Source organism: Chionomys nivalis, chromosome 4 (assembly GCF_950005125.1).
Source record: "Chionomys nivalis chromosome 4, mChiNiv1.1, whole genome shotgun sequence".
NCBI lineage: Eukaryota > Metazoa > Chordata > Mammalia > Rodentia > Cricetidae > Chionomys > Chionomys nivalis.
In genome coordinates, this window is record NC_080089.1 from 89,693,538 (window position 1) to 89,716,400 (window position 22,863).

The 22,863-nt window shown below is 37.6% G+C and overlaps 1 protein-coding gene across 2 annotated transcripts in view; it reads left to right on the plus strand.

Annotated features, from left to right (window-relative positions):
* The window catches only part of Plod2 (procollagen-lysine,2-oxoglutarate 5-dioxygenase 2), a 62,969-nt gene extending 40,904 nt beyond the window's left edge, over window positions 1–22,065 (plus strand). The window contains exons 8-20 of one of the 2 annotated variants that reach the window (XM_057768185.1): window positions 2,626–2,727; window positions 5,221–5,346; window positions 6,817–6,938; window positions 8,833–8,937; window positions 11,302–11,427; window positions 13,072–13,213; window positions 14,312–14,374; window positions 15,302–15,415; window positions 17,301–17,366; window positions 18,741–18,845; window positions 20,230–20,376; window positions 20,476–20,601; window positions 20,764–22,065. In XM_057768185.1, coding sequence (XP_057624168.1) covers window positions 2,626–2,727; window positions 5,221–5,346; window positions 6,817–6,938; window positions 8,833–8,937; window positions 11,302–11,427; window positions 13,072–13,213; window positions 14,312–14,374; window positions 15,302–15,415; window positions 17,301–17,366; window positions 18,741–18,845; window positions 20,230–20,376; window positions 20,476–20,601; window positions 20,764–20,919 — 1,500 coding nt within the window. In that variant the 3' untranslated portion in view covers window positions 20,920–22,065. The remainder of the gene's footprint in view (window positions 1–2,625; window positions 2,728–5,220; window positions 5,347–6,816; window positions 6,939–8,832; window positions 8,938–11,301; window positions 11,428–13,071; window positions 13,214–14,311; window positions 14,375–15,301; window positions 15,416–17,300; window positions 17,367–18,740; window positions 18,846–20,229; window positions 20,377–20,475; window positions 20,602–20,763) is intronic. The other variant, XM_057768186.1, reaches the window with a different exon arrangement.
* The last annotated feature ends 798 nt before the right edge of the window (window positions 22,066–22,863 follow it).

The following is a 22,863-nucleotide window of genomic DNA, read 5'->3' on the forward strand; positions in this document are numbered from 1 at the left end:
GTCCACAGTTGTTACGAGGGAAACAGATGCCCTGGTGTATGGGTATTGGGAGGATACCCATGGGATGACAAATACCAGGACATTTCCCATCAGCAGTACTGTTTCCCAACGTTTACTACTCTGGAAAAAGGGTAGAAGGTGGAAAGTTACAAAATCAAACTTTATTTCTGAAAACTGAAAGTTTTGCTTCTTTGTACTTTACCCCTTAGGACTGTTGGCCATTTTCAGATTCATACAGGGAATCTAGAATTCATGGCATAAATATTAAATTTTGATGTTATTTCTAAGTGGGAAAAGTGTCAGTCTTTAAATGTGAGGATTTTTAATGTGTCCAACATTTCAGGGACTTTTACTTCCTTTAAAAATATTTTCAATGACATTCTAATGAAGATTATGTATTTTGTAATTTTTATGTCCTTTCAAAGTAACATGTATTATGGAACACATTATATATATAATGTATAATCTATATATGTATGTTTTATTTTATTACTCACCTTCATTATTTGTCAATCAGAAGTACTTTCTGTGTTTTGTTTTTGTTTTGTTATGCACTTTAAATGCTCCATTGTTCTCTGGCCCTCTTTGAGAGGATGTCACTGTGTAGTATTGGCTAGCATTTACCTTGCCTTGTAGACCAGGCTGACTTTGAACTCAAGGAGATTCACCTGCATCTGCCTCTGGAGTGCTGGGGTTAAAGGTGTGCACCAAAACCATGCCCAGCCATACTGACTCTTGAAATGTCATAATGACTGTCATGACATATGGTTTCTGACTTCTGAGGTCCCATATCATCCAAAGCTCTTGTGGTGCTTATCAATTTCTTAGGTTTACAGAGGTTCAGTGTATCCACCTTTATAGCATTTAGGTAGCACAAAGACTTTTCTGTGCTGATGCAGTTTCCTGGCTTTAGCATTTTCTGATTGAAATTTCTGTGTAGTAGAAATATTTTGATAAGACCTAGGGAAGGACACTGGCAAAATGGCCGAGTTAGCTCCCTGTGTGCTGTATTTTTGGGTCTTAAGAAGCTAGAAATATTTTGTAAGCACTTACTTATGTGTTCTCACTTCTGTCTTTATAATGTTTGACTTTTTCTTTTGAATGTCTTACTTTTGCCATGTTAAAAAAACAAAAGCCAAACAAGAAAAGCATGATTAGCTAGCAGTGGTGGCACCAGCCTTTAATCTCAGCACTCATGAGAGGCAGAGGCAGGTAGATCTCTGCAAGTTCTGGGGGCAGCCATAGCTATACAGAGAAACCCTGTCTCAAAGCAAAAGCAAAAACAACAACAACAAAAAAAAAACCAAGCAAATATGAAAAACATGATTATATGAGCATAATGAGGATTTGAAGTGTGTTCTTACAGTGGTAATGTAATTTAACAGCAGACACTGTGGTATCAAGATTGCAAAGCATGTAGTAACTTTGTTACGTATACAACTAGAGAATGATTCTGCAGTGTCCCAATTTCAGAAAGGTTCAAGATATTTTGAGGGTTCAAAGGGAATTGTAGTCTGCTTGTTTCTTGTGCCAACTTCCTCCCTTTACTGACTACCCTTCAAAATATAAAATCACAGTTTTTACAAAATGAGATAAATCTCAATAGATAATTAAAAAAGAGGGTCTAGTCACAGAGGAGGTGCCCTCTCAGATGGGTAAGCATTCTCCACTGCTGCTTTTCTTTGGTTTGTGGAATGACTGTTTTAATCCCTTGTTGCATTAGTCCTCTGAGCAGCACCCCAAAGCCTGGCTGACAGAAGCGTCTCTATGATGCAGTATGTCCTTCTGTATATGTGTTGCTTTTATTGTTTGATGAATAAAGCTATTTTGGTCAGTGGCTTAGCAGAGTACAGCCAGGCAGGAAATCTGAACAGAAAATATATAGACATAGTAGGCAGAGTCAAGGTGACATCTTGTAGCTGCTGAAGGAGACAGACACGGGAACCTTACTGGTAGGCCATAGCCTCATGGTGATACATAAATGAATAGAAATGGGTTAAGATGCACAAACTAGGTAGGAATATACCTAAACTGTTGGCCAAACAGTGTTGTAGTTAGTATAGTTTCTGTGTGATTATTTAGGTCTGCACGGCCGGAAAATAAACAAGCAGGCTCCGTTTACGTCTCCAGAAATAGCTTTGTGTTCTTTGGTGATAAAGCTGCCCCACTCTTTGTTCTATGTGATGTGTTTGGTGAGAAGTCACCTTACCCTTGTCCCATTTACTGCAGGTACTGGGGCAACTTAAATGTCTGTGCTGGACATTTAAACACATTTATCTCATTACTGCATACTTGAATCATGGTGGTTTGTCTAAATGTCTTAATTGTTCCTTTAAAAGTTTACTTGGCCTATTTTTTTTGGTTACAATGGCAAATTCTAGTATTCCTTACATCGAGTTATATCAAATAATATGACTTATCTTTTATAACAACTTGGTCATTTCTAGACACAGTTTGTAATGATTCATCACCTGAAGAATGTGTATATGTTGGTGATAAATGTTAGTGTGATTGGGGAATTTTGCCAGGTGCAGACAAGAATTCTCTGAAGGTATGTAATTATATAGTGAGAACTTGGTGCCTACAGACTGCTTCTGTTCATCTGTTTTTTCCTGCATTTATTAGATTCTCCAGAATTACTTTGGAAACTATGTTCCTAATTCATGGACACAGGAAAGTGGCTGTGCTCTTTGTGATGTTGACACAATTGACTTGTCTACAATGGATGTAAGTGGAATTTATATGTATGAACATACATCAGAAATCTACATTGTCATGAGATTCACTGATACAGGAAAAGGGCAAATTGTTCTATAGTTTCCCTCGTATGTTTGATGATGATTTCTAATGTGAAAGTACAGTAACTTAGAAAATCTAGAAGCCTGTGCTTTCGATTATTTTGAAAGCACTAACAGCTGAAAGTTGACCTTATTTGCCGTAAGTAGACTGAGCAACTGACAACGTGCCAGTGAAGTCAGAGCAACACTGGTAAAAGTAAAGTCCCCAGAGACGTGTGACTGCAGCAGCTGTGGAGTGGCAAGGTCCCACGACACAGGGCACTGGAACTCCCTAAACTAGTGTTTTATTTCTCACCACAGTCTGAAGGGAGGATAAAAAGTAAATTGTCTACATTTAGTAACTTCTGAATAGAACTCAATGTCACTTGAAAGGAAGTTTTTTGGCCAGACTTTGAAGCAACAAACTAAATGTTTCCTATCTGGAAAGAGGGCCAGAACAGTTCTGAATGAATCCGCACCATGGAGATGTTTAAACACTCATCTTGATGCTTTTTGCAGAAAATGGTGTTGTCCTCTGGAAGGAGAATCAATTCCTTCTGTTTGGATTTTCCCTTCTAATTTAAACTTTCTGATTCAAGGATAAAATGTTAGTGTTCTGGTTTTTATTCAGCATATAAATAATTTTTTTGCATATAAATAATTTGGTTTCTGCGCTTGACTTACAACTTATTAAATTGTTCTAGAAAGGGAAAATTACTTATTCCTAAACATAATAAAATTCTGTAGTTCTCAAAACATAGTGAGCATGCAACAGGGACATAGAAATGAAGCATTTGTAGGAGTTAAGATCCTGCACACAGCATATGTTTAAATGTGGGTCGTAATGGCTTCTTACCGGGTAGAGTTAAATTTTTATCACATTTTTATTCATTTATGCTATGTGTGTGCATGTGTTTGTGTATATGTTAGTACATTTTGTGTGCATGTGTGGAGGTCAGGGGACAGCTTGCAAGATTTGGTTCTCTTCTTTTGCTCTGTGAGCCCTGTGGGTTAGATTGACAGGCTCAGTGGCAAACACCTCACTGCCCGAGTTCATCTTGCTGGCCCTACACATGCACATTTTAGATTCAGTTTAAATTTCATAGTTAAATTACTTCAATAAATATTAAAAGAGCAGCTGCAATGGATGTAAATTACTACTCTGAATTCCATCCTGCTTGTTTGTTTATAAATGTGGGATGGTTAACTTCTAAGGCAATTAGTATATTTGAATTTAACATTTTAGAGGAGATTATGATCTGCTCTTGACTCTTTTCTTCCATTAAATTGAAAACTCCTAGAGGGTAGGTGTACTGTTTCTAGTTCTTTGCATTTACTTCCTCATCTTGTAATTGATGTTTGGGCCAGTGAACTGATAAAGCACAATGGACAGGCTCACTTCCTTGCAAGCAGATGTTCACATATCCAGATAGTGGAGGGATATGTATGAAGAGATGGGAAGAAATAGCCCATTCAACACTTAATATGTGCAAGATTAAACACATCTCTATTTCTGGGTCTGAGTTTCTAGTTTAGTGGTAGTGGACTTGCTCAGCACGTTTGGGCTCCGTGAAGACTTCATGCAGGTCTGGTTTTAGTCTCATTGAATAATAATTCACTTGCACATCGGTTTTACTACCTTGATCATAACCTTTTCAAACAGTAGCTTCCATTCCCTTTGATAAAACCCTACCCATCACAAAGACTGCCATGGCCAATGTGTATTACAGATATTTTACATAAGAAAAGAAAAAAATTATACCTAACACATGCTTAAAGTGGATTTAAGAAAACATATAAAAATATTCACATTCAGATAATATGTTAACCAAAGAAAGTAGTTTTTCTTATGACATAATATGCTGAAAGTAAGTAAAAATAGCAAAACTTGTTAATAAGATGGGGTCATTCCTCTTTATCCTCCCTCTTCCTCTCCGTCCTCCCTCCTCCTCCATCCCCGTTCTTTTTTTCTTTCTCCTCACCTCTTCTTGTTCTCCAAGTCCAGAGGTAGGGAGACACTCTACCATGAGCAGCATCCCTGACCTAGAACTCTGATATTTTTTATACAGTTTTTTTCAAAACACCATTTGCCTTCTTTGAGAGGAGCCCTGAGGAAGTGGATTACTTACACAGGCTGTGTGCTATGTCATCCATATGGTGAATAGGATAATAACTTCCTTTACGTTATAAATCCATGTTACGAGAATGGTTCAATAAAATCACTTTGATTGGCTTCACAGAGGTAGACTTGCAGTGTTAGAGGACTCAGTGGTTGAGGCCAGCTTTGTGATTATGCTGACCTGAAAGTCTTGTGTTTCTTGTTGTTTTATTTGTTCTGTTTCTTTTCTTTTCTTTGCTTGTTGTCCCCTGCCCTGCTAAGATTTGAATAGAATTTGAAATTGTACTGATCATAATTTGCTTTTGTGTTTGCTCTAAAACGTAGGTCCATCCAAAGGTAACAATAGGTGTTTTTATTGAACAACCAACCCCTTTTCTACCTCGATTCCTGGACTTACTGTTAACACTGGATTATCCCAAAGAAGCACTTAAACTCTTTATTCATAATAAAGTAAGTATTTCAGTCTTGAGTGTTGAATGTGAGAATTCTTTTGAAGTGACTCCTCTTGCACTTTAAAACCAAGGAATGTTTTACACTTCTATTATGTCTTAAGAATTGAAAGTTTAATGTAATATTAAGCTGAGCCACATGAAATTGAGAGTTTCTGTAGATCAAAATGGCTGAAAATTAGCCATTTCCACACAGTGTGTCAGCATAATTGATGAGGATGAGCAAGAGAGCCTGTGCTCCTTTGCATTTGGTGTCACTGGGACTTTCTTCTATAGAGTGGACCTTGGTTTTTGCAGTAATAATACCAAAGCATCAGAGCTGACACACTTCCAGAGCACTGCCTCCCTCAGCTCAAAGTGGCATGCTCCTCACCAGCGAAACGCGATATTGTTATTTCTTCTGAGACATTCAGGTCCTCCAAACATGTACTTTAAGCAAGTCATTTCTGTCAATATTTGTTTTAGTTCTAAGTTGTCAGCTCCAGAGCTTCTTGTTTTCTGCTCTTGTGGTAATAGGTTTTTATTCAACTAATAGTCTGGTTTTTGGTATGTCTTATAATCATTTATTTTTTTCAGAGACCGTTTTCAAATTTCAGAAACCCATCTTTAGTAAGTTCAAAGAGTAAATATCAGACATGATTTGCTGTCCAGAATTAATTATAATATTGATACTTACCACAAATACGTAACACAGTTGTGGTTATATGCTTTTTGTTGACCTTTTACCAAATTTCAAATGGCCTTAAATTTCCTAACATCAATTTTTATCATTTTTTTAAGGCTGTGTCATGCAGCCTTACGGGACAACTGACCTTACCATGCTGGGACAGCACTTTTGAGAAAGAAAAGTAAGATGTGATGCATAGAAAACTCCATACACACTGGTGCTGGAAAGGAAGTATCCTAATTTCAATATAGCTGAATCAGGAATCGTCCTAAATTGATGGTTTTACACTGCTAGCTGGCTGTTGGTCAATGTGAATTTGCTAAATACTCTCTTTTTGTCTAAAGACAATTTTGTATATGGTCATTAATTGTACTCTTTGGCTTGAGAGATTATTTTTAAATTTTATTTTGCACAAATAAAAAGGCTGTTTATATACATAATATACTAATATTTATTACATTTAACAAACCTCACTTTTAAATTTTTATAGCAAATATCTAAGATTCTTAGGCAACAAGATATTCCCCCTTTAGTTAGAATTGTCTGTAATGACCAGGATTTAAGTATTATTGCAGGACTTGACCTTTTAGCAGACACTGAAGTAATTTTGAAGCAGCTTCTTTTTTTGGCTATTGATATAAATCTATTTTATGTTCTTTGATTCTTTTTCAGGTGATAGTTAAGTATGTTTTCTGTAAATGAATAACTGAATTATATAATTTATACTTTAAGCATGAAGTATTGTCTTTGTAAACAATTCAGTTTGTCTTCCATCTAATTTTTTATATTTAAAATTTGTTCCAGGAAGTTTATCATGAAAAGGACATCAAAGTGTTTTTTGATAAAGCTAAGCTTGAAATCAGTACTATAAAAATAGTAGGACCGGAAGAAAATCTAAGTCAAGCGGAAGCCAGAAACATGGGAATGTATGTTTGAATAATATATATTGAATTGTTATTCTGGTAGATGAATTTTAAGAAAAAAAATTTCCCCGATTTGTTCTGTTAAAGTTGGAAGGCACCTCTTTGTATGTGTGTGTCACAGATACAGCTGCAGGAGACAGTTCTGTGTGGGTGTAGTTACATAGGAGTGGCCGTGGGAGTTACTTATACTATTCTTTAAACCAAGTCAAAATACTTAATGAGGTTATGAATTAGCTGCAGCTAAAGATTTAAACAAAAGAGATAAATGAATATTATGACTGTAAGAGCAACATGTTTGTATTTAAAATTCATCATCCAGAGGCCATGTAGTAAAGCTCCTAGGCTGAATACGTGTGCTCCTGCTTGACGTTGCTAAGACTCTGTACTCAGAAGAGCTGCTTTCGGTTCTTCAGTACTCCAGTAGAGTACTTGTGAAACTCTGCCACCGAGCAGCTGTGTCTCCAGTGAATGCCAAGCTGATGCTCTAGCCAGCATTTTGAGAAGCTGCTAGTAAAAAGGCAAGGATACCGTGCCTTCTTAACAGGGGACGTTCTTGTCTGTTGCTGACTCTCATGCCTTGTACTGCAAGGCTAACGTACAGTTAGGGTTTCTTCTTGGGAAGGACTTTAGAGTAGTCAGAAATGCCCGTATCCTTAACTAATTCATTGGTTAATCCCTTGAGTCCCTGTTCAGGACTCACTCTCTCTGACGGTGTGGAATAACTGCTGTAAATTTTCCTGTCAATTGTCCTGCTTGGTTGCTAGTTTGAAAAAATGTACTGAAGAGCAGAAAGTGGCCAGTAGGGCCGGCTGTGAGACTGGAAAGATGAAGCAGGCAAGAGTATCCTAAATGCAGAAGCCATAGCTAACTGTATTCTAAATGCATGATGATCATAGGACGTCGCAGGTCATCATGGTGTCGTCAGTGGCTCTGTCCTTGATTTCCTATAGGAAACACTGCAGTCTCTCCTGGAAAAACGTGAGTCAGCATTTCCAGTGAGCAGGCAGGACATAACTGTCTTTAAAAAGCACTCTATGCAATCAAGTGTAAAATATTAATACTTAAGAAACCTTTAACTTTATCTCCATAATTCCTTTCAGACAATGTCATTTTTGTCTTAGCATGTGTAAGGCTGGATTAATCTCCATCAGCACACCACACACACACACACACACACACACACCACACTACAGCAAAAGTAACTTGAATCCCCTAAAAATCTGAATTATCAGTGATAATATTTGTGTATTTAGGTGTTTACATGTAAAAGGTAATTTAAATATCAATAAATTGGGGTAAGTTATTTCTTCTTTCAGAAAACATTTATACGTTTCACAAATTCCCATTGTTACCAGATGTTGTGTACGTGTGGTATATGTGTGTGCATAAGTGTATGCACCTATCATGTGCAGAAGCCAGAGCAGACACAAAGATGGCCTTATCTATCAGTACCTTATCCCTTCAGACATCTCTTGCTTCCCCGGAGCCAGTCTGGAGACCAGCCAGTCCCAGCCACCCCCTCTGTCTGTGCCCCTTAGATACTGGGGTTGGTGGCCTGTGTGTTGGACCATGCTCTGTCTTTTTACATGAATTTGGGCCATAAGTCCTTCTGCATGCACAGCACAGCAACTGCTATTATATACTGAACCACCCCTATAGCTCCTAAAGGTTTTTATGCCTTAAAATATTTAGTGAATTAAATATGTATCTCACTTGATCTAAAATTGTAGTGATGTCTACCTATGGATACATGGGTTGATGAATTAGTCATTTTCAGTATCATGGAAGTTTTGATTGAAAATACATTAGAACATTCCTACTTACGTTTGCTTTACATTAATATTTCCAAACAGGAAATTTTGCCTAATGCTTATTTTCTTTTCTTTCTCAACATCAGGGATTTCTGCCGTCAGGATGAAAAGTGTGATTACTACTTTAGTGTGGATGCAGATGTTGTTTTGACAAACCCGAGAACTTTAAAAATTTTGATTGAACAAAACAGGTACTAAGATTTAACATGAATTCATTAGTAATATGATAATTTCCCGTGTGTGGGCACACAAATAAATTGAGGTAGGTCATATTCAACTATCCTATACCTTTTAAGGTCCCAATACTAAATACTCCATTAGCAATCTTAGAAATGAAAGTGTCCAATAATATAGTCAAACAGTGACTGTTAATGGTATTTGGTCTGTTTTTCTATTTAAACCTATGTTTAATCATATTATCAATGTTTCTGATACTAAAAGATTTTCAATTTTTTTATTCTACATAGATATTTTAAACATAAGTTTTCATAAAACTCATCATTATTTTACAGGGTTATAGTTCTAAAATCAGACATTTCAGATACACTGGTCTCTTCACAGCCCTAGTTGCATTTACTGTTGTACTGAATGTCATGGAGCCCCTATTCTCAATGATTCAAATGCAATGGAATAAAGACATAGAGATCTAGATATAAGGGTCTTAATTCTATTTGATGCACTACAGCTACTACTGATGGTGTTGTTATTCGCTGTTCCTCACAGCTCACATGTACTGTTTGTCTACATTAACACACTATTTCTCCTAATGAAGAAAAGATGTAGAAGCTAAAATGTTAGCATGACTTCCTTATGTTAAATATTATATAGGAAATTTGTAATACTGCTTCAGAAGACACTGAGATTATAAATTAGAAGGGCTTCTGTTTTTGTCTTTTAATTGTCAAAATACTTGATGTCAGTTATGGACATTGAACCAACATCCCCTGAATACCCATAAAGCAAATTTTTCACCATTTTTTTTATAGTGCTCTAGTTATTCTACAGTACAAATCTGCATGCTTCTGGGCAATGTTTGGTAAATGGGAAAGTTAAAAAAAAATCTTGGTGGGCATGATATATATATATATATAGTAATTTTTCTTATGTGTATGAGTGCTTGGCCTGCATGTATATCTGGGTACTGTGAGTGTGTGAGTGTGTGTATTGCCTACAGAAGAGGCTGCCGCAGAACTGAAGTTACAGAGGGTTGTGAGCTGACATGTGGATGCTGGGCACTGAACCTGGGTCCTCTAGATAAGGAGCCATTGCTCTTAATCATTAAACAATCTCTATTCTCGATATATAATATTTTATATATTTATCTTCTGTATATGTACAAGGAAGATGCCAGCTCATCTTCACAAGTGTTAGGGCTGTTAATTAGGCTTCTTTGTGGAGTCCATAAGCACTGTGGAAGAATCGTGAGCTTTTCTTAAATTGTATGGTGCCACTGCAATATAAAAGTAATTGTAGAGGAACATCTGACTTTTTACTCATATGGGAAATGTTGGTAGTACAAATAAAGTTTCCCAAGGGAAGTCTGACATATTTCAAATTTGTACTCTGTTAGTCTAAATGGTACCACTTTCCATATAGTTATTAAAAGAGAATATAGTCACAGTGTCTTACTGTGTTTGCAATGGCTTTTTCAAAAAGCCACCAACTGGCTAAGTAATAAACAATAGAAGTTCATTTGACTCACAGTCTTGGAGGCTGAGTGTTTTGGCATCATATGCAGGGGCTGCCGCTGCACTTCCTGGCTGCCTTGTGAGGTTCTCAGCTATATCATGAGAGGAGGGACAAGCTGAGGCTGCAGGAGCAGGAAGTGGGAGCAAGGGAGGAAATGAGTTACAAGGTCCCTGCCCTTCTGTAACCTTCTCCGAAGTTAGGGACCTCTCAAGGTGTTGTCTCTCAGTCTCTCAGCGCCATCAGGGTAGCAAGTACATTTAAACCCTAGTTCCTGGGGACTTTCCGTTCTAGACAAGAGGCTCTGTTTTGTTTCTAAAGTAAAGACTGACGTATTCATTGCTACCAGGCCAGCTTACAACTACAACCTAGTATAAGAATTCACAAAATACTGGAGACAGATGGTAAAGTGATTAGGATTTGTTTTAGAAACATTGCCTCTTCATGTCTCAGCCCATCTGTGTGGGTTGTTTTTCATTCAACAAATATTCACTGACTCCCTTGATACTGTAGAGAGCATTCAGTTTGCCAGTTTTACTTGAATTTAATTTAAATACAATGACTCTCTTACATGTAACTAATGTTTTGTTAAAATATTGGTTATCTCAATATTTTGTTAGCATTTTCAATAATTTTTCCTTTTTGTTGCTCCTTTTAATTAACATAACTAAAAATTTCATTGTATCCATTGCAGAAAAGATGTTGGGATTTTTTTTCTTAAATTTTCTGTAATACACACACACACACTCACACATATATGCACATACTCAAGTAATTTATTAAATAAACTTCCCTGTGTTATGTGTCTTGCAAAGGGTACAACTCTTATAGTTTGAGGATTATTAATGATGTGGGTTTCCCTTTCTTAGGAAGATCATTGCTCCCCTTGTGACACGTCATGGAAAGTTATGGTCCAACTTCTGGGGGGCGTTGAGTCCTGATGGGTACTACGCTCGCTCTGAAGATTACGTGGACATCGTTCAGGGGAACAGAGTGTGAGTTACCCGAGTGAATCTTTTCCTATACAGCAGTAACAATCTGGTCCTACTATATTGCCTGATAATAATCTTTATCTCTCTTCCTTCTGCTTAGAGTGAATTTGAGAAGTAGGAGCTCACTTAGGTATTTATATAATACAAGTACAAGGGCACCTCTTTCCAGAGACCACAGTATATTTCACTTTTTAAATGAGCTGATGCGTTGGATACTTAAGACAAAGTGTGCTAGCCTACCATCTGGAAAAAAAGAGAAACATTCTTGTCTAGTATCTTCTTAACAAAGCTCTTTTGATATTTGATCGACTGTTAATTTAGAAAATACCAACTATCATCTAGGCAGTAAATATTACTTGCACTCATACTTGAAGTGGTGGACGGTGGAGGAGGAGCTTTACATCTGAATGATGCAACTATAATAAAGTTGTTTTTTTCCCTTTTTGTTTTTTCTTTAGTTGTTATTGTTAGCTGCTAGTGTGGTAGGTAAGAAATTATTTTAAGACAGTTCTTTATTATTTCAACTACTTTTATTGACTCTAAAATGACTTACATAGGCCATATATGTGATGCTATTCATGGACTGGATGGAAATGAAGGCTGTCAAATACAGAACAGTGCGTTCACGTTTATTGTAGTAAGTCATGGTTGTTTTTTACACAGTAGTTTCCTGCCTGACCTATCCACAGGATAAAGAGGGTGGTAGGGACCTTGGTCTGTTAGTGAGCCTGAGGAGAGATTGACGGCTGATGACGTGTGTATGCACCTGCATTTAAACCCTTAGAAAGAAGCATCTGCATTCCATCATAATTAGCCGGGCGGTGGTGGCGTAATTAATGCTTGAATTTGCCTGACAAATTATATGGGGCTACAGGCCCTTTGGTTTTTGGTTTTTGGGTTGTTTTTTTTTTTTTTTTTTTTTCGTATTTTCTCATCTAAGTAATACAAACTGATTATACTACATTTTCTTGGTCAAGATTTTCCCTTTCTGTTTTCTAAAGTGACAGACACAGGCCTACAGGCTGGTGCCTCCCAGATAGAGGGGTCCTCTCAGAATGGAGGTGGGAAAGGTGAAGACAGAGAACTGCCCACACTTACACTTCCAGATTTATTTCACCTAAAATGCGTCAATGAATTTCAGTATATATACATACATATTATGTTGGTTGTGGTTGAAAGAATACATTCAATTGTAGTGCTTATGAAGTTTTGTAGTATGAATACTTCTTCTATGGTCTATTTAACTTTGTAATACAGTCTTGGCACTAGTGTCTGCTCTAGGGAGCCATGTCAGCTGTGCCAGAACACACTTCAGTGTGTCATTGCTTTTGCTATCAGATGTTTTTGATTAAACAGAAAATAATTCTGTACAGTAGACTATCATGACCTAACTGCAGCAACGGTGGTAGAAGGGCCCCACAGCTACATACAACGTAAAGTCTATCTAGAGATAGAGATAAGAATTTCTCTTAATTCTCATTAGAATATATGTATACCAAAAAATTCATATTTGTCAAGAATCATATGCTTTACTGACTAAATAATTTATATATACAAATCCTGAACATATACAAAGCATTTATTTTAAATGTAAGCATGAAATACATTGTATGTGTGGTATTTTTGGAATGTATTTTTTACTTTCAGAGGAATTTGGAATGTCCCATACATGGCTAATGTATACTTAATTCAAGGAAAGGCACTCCGATCAGAGCTGAGTGAGAGGAACTATTTTGTTCGTGATAAATTGGATCCTGATATGGCTCTTTGCCGAAATGCTCGAGAAATGGTAAGATGCACAGCCGCGGCTTGCTTGGTCATTTTGACAAGATGGCCTGCTTTCCAGCCCGTGTGTCACTGTGTTTGGATACCTCTTTTCGTCCTTATTTGTAAATACTAGCCAATTTTTTTGGTTCTATAATTTTTGGAGAATAATTTGTGAACATCTGTAGCATAGTCTTTAAATGTTAGCGTAGGCCTGACTCATAAGCTGCATAGAAAGATTTTAATAAAGACAAAATTAAGAATAAGCTTTGTTCCCTTAAGAATTTATCATTATTCACTTCTGAAATTCTATACTAAAAATTGAGTTTAGTTAATATTAGTGTGAAATGTTCTTTACATGTTTATTAAGCTTATAATTTTTCATGAAATCAGTGACTACGTTCTTTTTTTTTTTTAAGTGTACCCTGTAATACTGATGGTACACTCTTACAAAGCAGGCTTCCTAAACTAGGGAAATAGTATACTTAATCCGTGTGAAAAGCAGATGATACATTAGTGTTTTAGAAATATACTTTTATAATAAAACATAAATGTTTATAGAAAATAATTTTTCAAACCACACAAATGTTTTAATTCAGAAAACATATATATAAGATTTTTTTTTAGATACTATTTTATTTCTCAATTTACATAAGCAGTCATAGCCTTAGGAATATCAGAAAGGTTGGCAAGTATTTTTCTTAGTTTAACAAGGCATGTGTTGTTCCAGTATGTTTATTGCCTGTGTATCTGTGTGCATCCTCATTGAACACACTCAGTACCTTTAATTGTATTTGTGCTTATGTTTGGCTGGTTTCACTCAACAGCGCATCCGGAATGGCCTCTGTTACTCATTTTTCCCCTTTGTCTTAATTATGTATCTAATCTAATGAAGTTTTGCTAAGGAATGAGCTTGGATATGTGTTTCACCAAACAAGTTGCAATAAAACAGTGGGAAGGCTGAAAGTGTTTTGTGTGCCCTGCAAGCTTTGCTTGTTTTGCATGTTGTCTAGGAAGGGCATTTCACAATGTCAGCTTTTTATCAGAGCTGCTGTATTTATGTACCACAATGCCTGGCAAATAGGTGTGCACATCAACTGACCCATGCTTCTCTTCATTTTAGACCTTACAAAGGGAAAAAGACTCCCCTACTCCGGAAACATTCCAAATGCTCAGGCCCCCAAAGGTGTCATTTTTACTTATTTTTATTCATTTTTCTTTATGTAACTATGTTAGATATGCTGTGTTGAGTGGCAGTAAAGTATCCTTAGGAGCCACGTTTGCATTGACTGGTAAAATGCTGGTACATGGGCTCCTTATCTGTCCGTGTGTGTGCTGTGAGGTTTTGGAGGAGTGTTGCTTGATGGTCAGGTCTTTGGTCATTGAGGTAATTTACATTTTATAATTAGCAGGTGAGAGAAATAACCTCCAATACTTTTACTCAGTGTTGTAGGGTTTTGGGGTGCTGTGGAGAGGAGAAGAAAGTAGGTATAAAATACATCTTCATTAGAGATGAGGTTCAAGCACTTGCCCATGTGTATGCTTGCCACTAACCTTTTTACCAACAAAAACAGGTACAAAGAGACATCCTTGGCCCAGTGCTATCTGCCACATTTGCCCTGTTTAGGGAAGAACAGGAGACTTCCCTCTTATCCTCTCTTAAAATGCCTGGAGAACTCTCTCGGGTCTGAAACAATGCAGCAGAAGAATATGAAGCACTGAAGAAGTCCTTTCAGCATCTTGAGTTCTCATAAAATACGTGTTTCTTTGAAAGGAAAAGAAGCTGAAAAGAAGATGCACGCCATTGCCGTGCATATCTGAAAAATATTTCTGCTTTCCCACAGGGATTTCTTTTCCTTTATCTGTCTCTAGGATCCCTGAGAAAGTGACAAAGCAGCCCAAGTCTCCTTCTTCTGATTGGTCATTTGTGCTGTTAGTTCTGTGTGTTTTCTGAGTTTCTAACAATTTTGATTTATTTTAAATAATACACATTTTATGAAAAATTAAAATGCATGTTTATGAATTAAATAGAAAATTTAATGCAGTCTATATATTTTTCCCATGATTAAATGTCCTGCACTTTGAGATTAATACTGCTGTTTTCGGTACATAGGGTATGTTTATGTACATTTCTAATAGACATGAATTTGGACGGCTGTTGTCAACTGCAAATTACAATACCTCCCACCTCAACAATGACCTCTGGCAGATATTTGAAAACCCTGTGGTATGTTCATGTTTAACTCCCTTGTTGCTTATCTTCCAGTCGCTCTAAATGAATATAAATCGAGTAATAGTAGTAACACATAAATGCTTTTAAATGAGTGTAAATAGTTGTATTTTATGATCTGCAATATTTCTAAACTTGACCAAAAACTTTTTAAAATTAAGACAGATTACCTTAAAGAAAAGGAAAAATTAGTTTCTTTGTTTTCTCTTAAAATTTCTACTTTCTATTTTCAAAAGGACCATCCAGTTCTTAATTATAGTTTTAGAAAAAATATGAATCACATACATATTTTCAAAAGGGGGTGGGAAAGACCTCAGTTATTAAGGATATGGTTTGGGGATGAAACTCTTCCATAACATGCAAAATGCATTAGGTTCATCCCCAGCTGCTCTCCCACTCTCACATATCCAGATACATCAAGAATTTAGTTTGGGAAAAATACCCATTATTTTTTCCACTTAGTAAAGTGTTATGAGGATTTTGTAAATATATACTGAAGATAGCCAGAGCCCAGTGAATCTTTCTCCCATGTAAGGAAACATGCCAAGTTGGAGAAATTTGATGCAGATAGTAGTCGCTCTTGGGACTGTTAAGAGGATCTCTTTCTTCAGTAGAGCTGGCACATTTTCCCTCGAGAAAACTTTCTTGAATAGTCATTTTGGTTATCTTTTTAAAATGTCTTCCCCGTGCCAACAGTGAGTTTTAAATTACAAAAACTCAGACTACCTGGTGAGAATAGTTTTTGATTTCACAGAAATAGCAGAATTCCAGAAAGAACTTTGAATATAGAATCCTGTTAGATAGAAGAAGATAATCTTTTTTGGCATTTTGATATTTTAAAAGTACTTTTGTCCCATTTTACCTGCATATCTTCAACGTTAGTGAGGGAGAAATGAAAATGGTTTTCTTTTTTATGGAGAGGGTAGCATCTCCACATTTGGGCTGGGTTTTGAATTCTTGAGGGTTCTGAGAGGTAGAATTACTTAGTTATCAGCGTCCAGGTGAGCTCTTAGTTTATATCCTGCATTGGATATGTTCCTATAGGAACTTGGCTCTCTTGTGGGCTTATGGCGAAAGTGCTGAACTGAATAGGCTCTGCTCACTTTCCTGTGGTTTTGCTCATTCTTTCATTCTTCTGTGGCAGAATACTTAGTGATTTCCCATTTTTAGAGTTTTTGAAAGATAAGTGAGATCATAATTGATTCAATGACTAGAAAGATGTTTTCAAATGAAGAGTTAGTGTTAGTGTCCAATCTAAAACTTTAACATCAATAAATACAAAATGATGACCCAACCTAACTGAAGTATGAGGTCTGTACCCAAGTAGGGAGTCTTTTCTGCCCTTAACACTCTGAGCTACATTCCCAATTCTATTTTTGTTTGTTTTGTTGTTTTTCAAGACAGGGTTTCTCTGTAGCTTTGGAGCCTGCCCTGGAACTAGCTCTTATAGACCAGGCTGGCCTCGAACTCACAGAGATCCACCTGCCTCCGCCTCCCGAGAACTGGGATTAAAGGTATGCACCACCACCACACGGCTCCCATTCTGTTTTTTACATTTAAACACCACATGCTTAATTTCTCTTATATATATATATAATTTATATATATATATTTAATTCTTAAATATCGCATATGAATCTGTCCATCATAATAATACTCAATTTTAATAACTTGAGACATTATAGATAAAAGGCTTTGTTCGTTTCATGGTATGGTGTACCCATACATAGAGCAGGCAAAGTTTGAAATATAAAACTGGCTTCTGAAAAGTACTATTTTGTCTAATTCAAAGCTATTTATACATTATTTGAATATTTTTCTAATGTATATTCTTATTTATGGAAACGTTACTTGTTTAAATGTGTGTTTTTTTTCCCCTTAGGACTGGAAGGAAAAATATATAAACCGTGATTATTCGAAGATTTTCACTGAAAATATAGTTGAGCAGGTTTGTACTAATAATTGTAACATACAGAGTGACTTTCCTGTAATTTCAACAAAACCTGATTTAAGTAATACTGCATTAGCAGGAATTTTAAATGTGGAATCGTTGATTGGGTGCAATTCATGAGACTCACAGCTTTTAAATTGTTAATGGATCTTAGCCTTTAAGCCTCACTCTTAAAAAAAAAAAATAAAGCAACAACTACCAAAAATCAATCTTTATTCATTTTACATACCAATCCCAGTTCCCACTCCCTCCCCTTCTCCTGCTCCCTCCATCCTACCCCTATCCACTCCTAGAGAGGGCTTCTCAGGGGAAGTCAGCAAAGTGACTAATCAGTTTGAGGCAAGACCAAGGCCTTCCTCCCTGTATCTAGGCTGACCAAGGTATCCCTCCATAGGGAATGGGCTCCAAAATGGCAGTTCAAGCACTAGGGATAAGTCCTGGTCCCACTGCCAGGCCCCATAGACTGCCCCAGCCACACAACTGTCACCTGCATTCAGAGAGCCTACTTTGGTTCTATGTAGGTTCCCTCACTGTCAGTCTGGAGTCTGAACTCCCACTAGCTCAAGTCAGCTGTTTCTGTGGGTACCCCATCATGGTCTTGACCCTTTTGCTCATATTTTGCTCCTCCCTGTGTTGGACTGGACTCTGGGAGCTCGGCCCAGTGCTTAGCTGTGGATCTCTGCATCTGCTTCCATCAGTTACTGGATGAAGGTTCTATGATGACAAGTAAGGTAATCAATCTGATTACAGGGGAAGGCAGGTTCAGGCACTTTCTCCAGTATTGCTTAGGGTCTTAGCTGGGGTCATCCTTGTAGATTGCTGGAAGTGTCCCTAATGCCAGGTTTCTTGCTAGCCCCATAATGGCTCCCTCAATCAAGGTATCTCTTTCCTTGCTCTCCTTCTCTGCCCTTCCCCCATCTCCGCTCTCCAGTTCCCTCAGTCTCTCCCCACCTCCCCTTCACCCCTCCTTCTATCCTTCCTCCCTTCATCCCTCCCCTCATGCTCCCAATTTTGGACAACACACAGACATGCAGCTGAGCACTGGTACTCCCTCCAGCCACAGAAGCTGGGGGACCATTGATAGTCAACGGACAGACAGTGGAAGCTTATCTTTGGAAAACACTGGATTCTCTTTCTTAAACAGTCCTTACTTAGAACGACCTGTTAAACATGTGCTCTATTCCAGTGTTCAGAACTGTCACTCAGATTCGTTTCATCAGGTCCGTGACACCATTGTTATATGCACCAAGAGGAAAACTGCCAATTCAACTGTGATGAAATGATTTTCTAGTAAAGATCTTAAAAAAATGTCTGTATATTACAGTCATTTCTGCTGTTGCCCTGTCTTCTAATGGTGGCACTGTCTTCCAGCCTTGTCCAGATGTCTTTTGGTTTCCTGTACTTTCTGAAAGAGCCTGTGATGAGTTGGTCGAAGAAATGGAGCATTATGGCAAGTGGTCCGGGGGAAAGCATCACGTGAGTTGTGATTTCACAGGAAGAACTCATGGGGAGGTGGGGCAGGGAGCCAGAGAGTTCAGAGGACTTGTGCCTTTCTTGTTACATGTCTCTGAGACTGTGAGCTCAATGAATTGGCCATCAAGAAAAGTTTTTAGTCTAATTTTACTGGTTGCTAATAGTTTTAAATCACTCCGTTCCTGCGTTCCTTTCTCACTTATGAGAGCAATTACAGTTTAGCCATGAGGAACTGGTATTGATTAGGAATTGCAGGTCTTCACTGATCACTGTTGTTTTCCAAGGACAGTTTTTTACTCCCTCTGCTCCTTTTCCTGGTGCACTGTAGTGAAAAGGCTAGGACAAGCATCCCTTGTCTACAGGGTTTGAGTCTCTTTGTAAAATAATAAGGTGAAGCCGGGCGGTGGTGGTGCACGTCCCCCTTAATCCCAGCCTTAGGGAGGCAGAGGCAGGTGGACCTCTGTGAGTTCAAGGACAACCTGGTCTACCAGACCTAGTTCCAGGACAGGCTCCAAAGCTACAGAGAAACTCTGTCTTGAAAAACCAAAAGATACAGCACTTGGGAGGCAGAGGCAGGTGGATCTCTGTGAGTTCGAGACCAGCCTGGTCTACAAGAGCTAGTTCCAGGACAGGCTCCAAAACCACAGAGAAACCCTGTCTCGAAAAAACCAAAAAAAAAAAAAAAAAAAAAAAAAAAAGAAAAACCAAAAAATAAAATAGTAAGGTGGAATCTATAATTCTGCTTTGTATTTACATTGCATTATAAAACTTGGCAGGGAATAATTCCAGCATTGATTCTATGTGTCTCTTTGAGAAACCACAGGGACAGACAGCCTGTTCCTTAACTTTACAGTGGAATTTTGGGGGATATTTTGATGCTTACTGCATTTGCCCAGCTTGGTTCACAGCTTTGTAGCTGACCAGGAAGAGGTGCTTTCCAAATATGAGGAAGAACTCCGAGTCTAGGGATGGTGGTGTGCTGGCCAATAATTGCTGAAAAACTTGAGTTTCACCAAATTAAAGCAAGGTTTGCAGGGCCTTTGATTCAAAGAGCACAGTAGTGGAACCTGCTCTGAGGGTGATTATAAAATGTTAGTTCCACGGTGTGTGTGCACGTGAGGGCTGAGGGAGTCCATCTTATCAACTTTATAGTGATATTGAAACTCACATCTACAGTCAGTAAGTAGAAAGTGTTTTCTCACCAAAGCTCGCTTCACCACTGATACACATCATGTGCAGAGCTCTGTTGTCTAAACGGTCTTGATCTTATCACGAAAACAGATGGCACACCATAATCAAACAACTGTTCACTTTATTGTGCATTATGATTCTTGATTGAAAAACGTAGAAGTATAATATCAATGTAAATTGTCTTGTTTGTTTCTAGGATAGCCGTATATCTGGTGGTTATGAAAATGTCCCAACTGATGATATTCACATGAAGCAAATTGATCTCGAGAATGTCTGGCTTCACTTTATTCGCGAGTTCATTGCTCCAGTTACGCTGAAAGTTTTTGCAGGCTATTACACAAAGGTAGTTGTCCTGATCCTCCTGCCTGCCCGCTACCAGTTCCCTCCTAAATATACTCATGTGTTTGCATTGCTAAGCAAATCTACTGGCTTGCTTTCCTAGGGATTTGCACTGCTGAATTTTGTGGTAAAGTACTCTCCTGAAAGACAGCGCTCACTCCGTCCGCATCATGATGCCTCAACGTTTACCATCAACATTGCTCTCAATAACGTAGGAGAGGATTTTCAGGTAATTATGACAAACATTGAAAATTTCCTGTAACTCTGGCCTTGTGGGGAAGACTCTGCTGAAATTTGATTTTCACTTGCTATTTAGATGGTGTGGTTTGAATATTGCTACTGATTAAAAACATAAAATATTAAGTTGATGTATTTGTGTTTAACTTTTTAGGGAGGTGGATGCAAATTTCTAAGGTATAATTGCTCCATTGAATCCCCACGGAAAGGCTGGAGCTTCATGCATCCTGGGAGGCTTACACATTTGCATGAAGGACTTCCTGTTAAAAATGGAACAAGATACATTGCAGTGTCATTCATAGATCCCTAAATTATTTATTTAACTCGAACTGAATCGTTCTTTGAGATGGATGACTGGCATCAACATGTCGTTGAAGTTGTGCTTGAGAAGATGAGAGGAATATTAAATAATGTCAACAGAACAACTTCACTTTGGGCCATACATTTGAAAACTTTTTATATAAAATTGTTTGACGTTTCTCAATGTCTGCTCTGAGCCTTAAAACACAAGTCGAAGAAGAAAGGAAAAAGTGAAAGTCGGTATTTATTTGTAATCTTTGACTGTCTCTGAAAATAATGACAGTTTTTAATAAAATGGTTAGGTACAAAGGCTTCAGTGATAATAAGCCTAATGATGTTTTCTTATTTAAGAAAAACCTGAGATTTTATTTATCATTGTGGAGAAGTATAGAATATGCTTATATATGAAAATCAGCAGTTCTGGAAACCTGGAATTTTGATGATTACTGAATTTATATGTAATTATTAAGCCATGTTGACCTCTGTGTAGGTTTGTTTTTTAGTAATTAGGATGAAAACCCAAAGAAAATATTGCACAAAGATTTTCCTCAAGAAACCTAGTGCAGGCAGCCAACGGGAGCATCTCCATTGGAAATAGACTTAGTGTGGGAAGCGGGTCTTCCTTTCTGTTTGAAAGTGGACCCCCGTGTTCCTCCAGGGCAAGCTCTCAGGGCAAGCTCTCAGGGCCTTTCTGCTCTGCACAGTGCTTCACTGCAAGTGTCCTTATGTCAAATAGGAATTTTGTTTCCTTCTGCTCTTTTTCCCCACTGATTCTAGAAAGTAGTGAGTAAGAAGAAGAGTTTCATTGAGATCAGTAGTACATTTCACAGTGTTTTAAAAACTTCTTAAGTCCTTGAATTTCATATCAGGAAACTGGTTTTTAGCCTTGTTTCTTCCTTTTTACCCTTGGTTGTTCTTTTTGTTATTTTTTCCCTGGGGGTAGCCCTTCTTACTTTCCCATAATCTATTTTATCATTCCTCAGTCTCTTTATTGCTTTTCTTCTACCCCACATTTTAGAAATCTCCACAGCAAAAAATTTTGATATCAGTTTTTAATATTCCTCTGAAAAGGGTTTAAATATCCTTATTATAGCTACTATTTTTAATTTAAGAGTTAAACTTGAAAGTTTTTATTCCCGGTGCCAAAATTCATTTTTCTGACTCTCTGTGTTAGAAAATGATGAAAAATAAAATAATTTAAAATACACTTTGTGATTTTTGTATTATTGATGGTTCTTTAGCAGAAAAGATATTGTAGACTGGTCTGAGAGCTGTAGTCATTTAGCTTGATGGTTTAGTATTATATCAGAGTTACTACCTAAATTCAATTGCACATCTCTACTCTTACAGTGACCAGGGAGTTGGTATTACTCATTTTATAGGAGTGGAAATGAAAGCCACTGTTTAATCAGCATACACATTTTTCTGGTGGCAGTTTCGAGTCTGATGATGCAGGCTCTGTGCCAGGCAATGAGTCCATAGTGTTTCAGCTGTAGGCATCCAGGCAACTGATTTGGGAAGGAAGTTGAGCCCTCTTCTTGTCCTCTCCTTTGTATCAAGCTTTCTTGTTAGACTGTTTTTGGACTGCCAGCCTGCAAATAATGACATGAAGACTTGTGTTGTTGTTGCTTTGTTTCTCGAGACAGGGATTCTCTGTAGCTTTAGAGCCTGTCCTGGAAATCAGTCTGTAGACCAAGCTGACCTCGGATTCAAGAGATCCGCCTGCCTCTGCCTCCCGAGTGCTGGGATTAAAGGCTACCACCACCCAGTGACATGGAGACTTATTAATTATGAAAGCTTGCCCTCAGCTTAGGCTTTTTCCCAACTAGCTCTTATAACTTAACCCATATTTTTTTAAATCTGCATTCTGTTGCATAGCTAAATTACTTCTTCTTAGTGGGGCACATCTGACTTGCTAGTGAAATTGCGCACCTAGATTCCTCCTTCCAGTTTC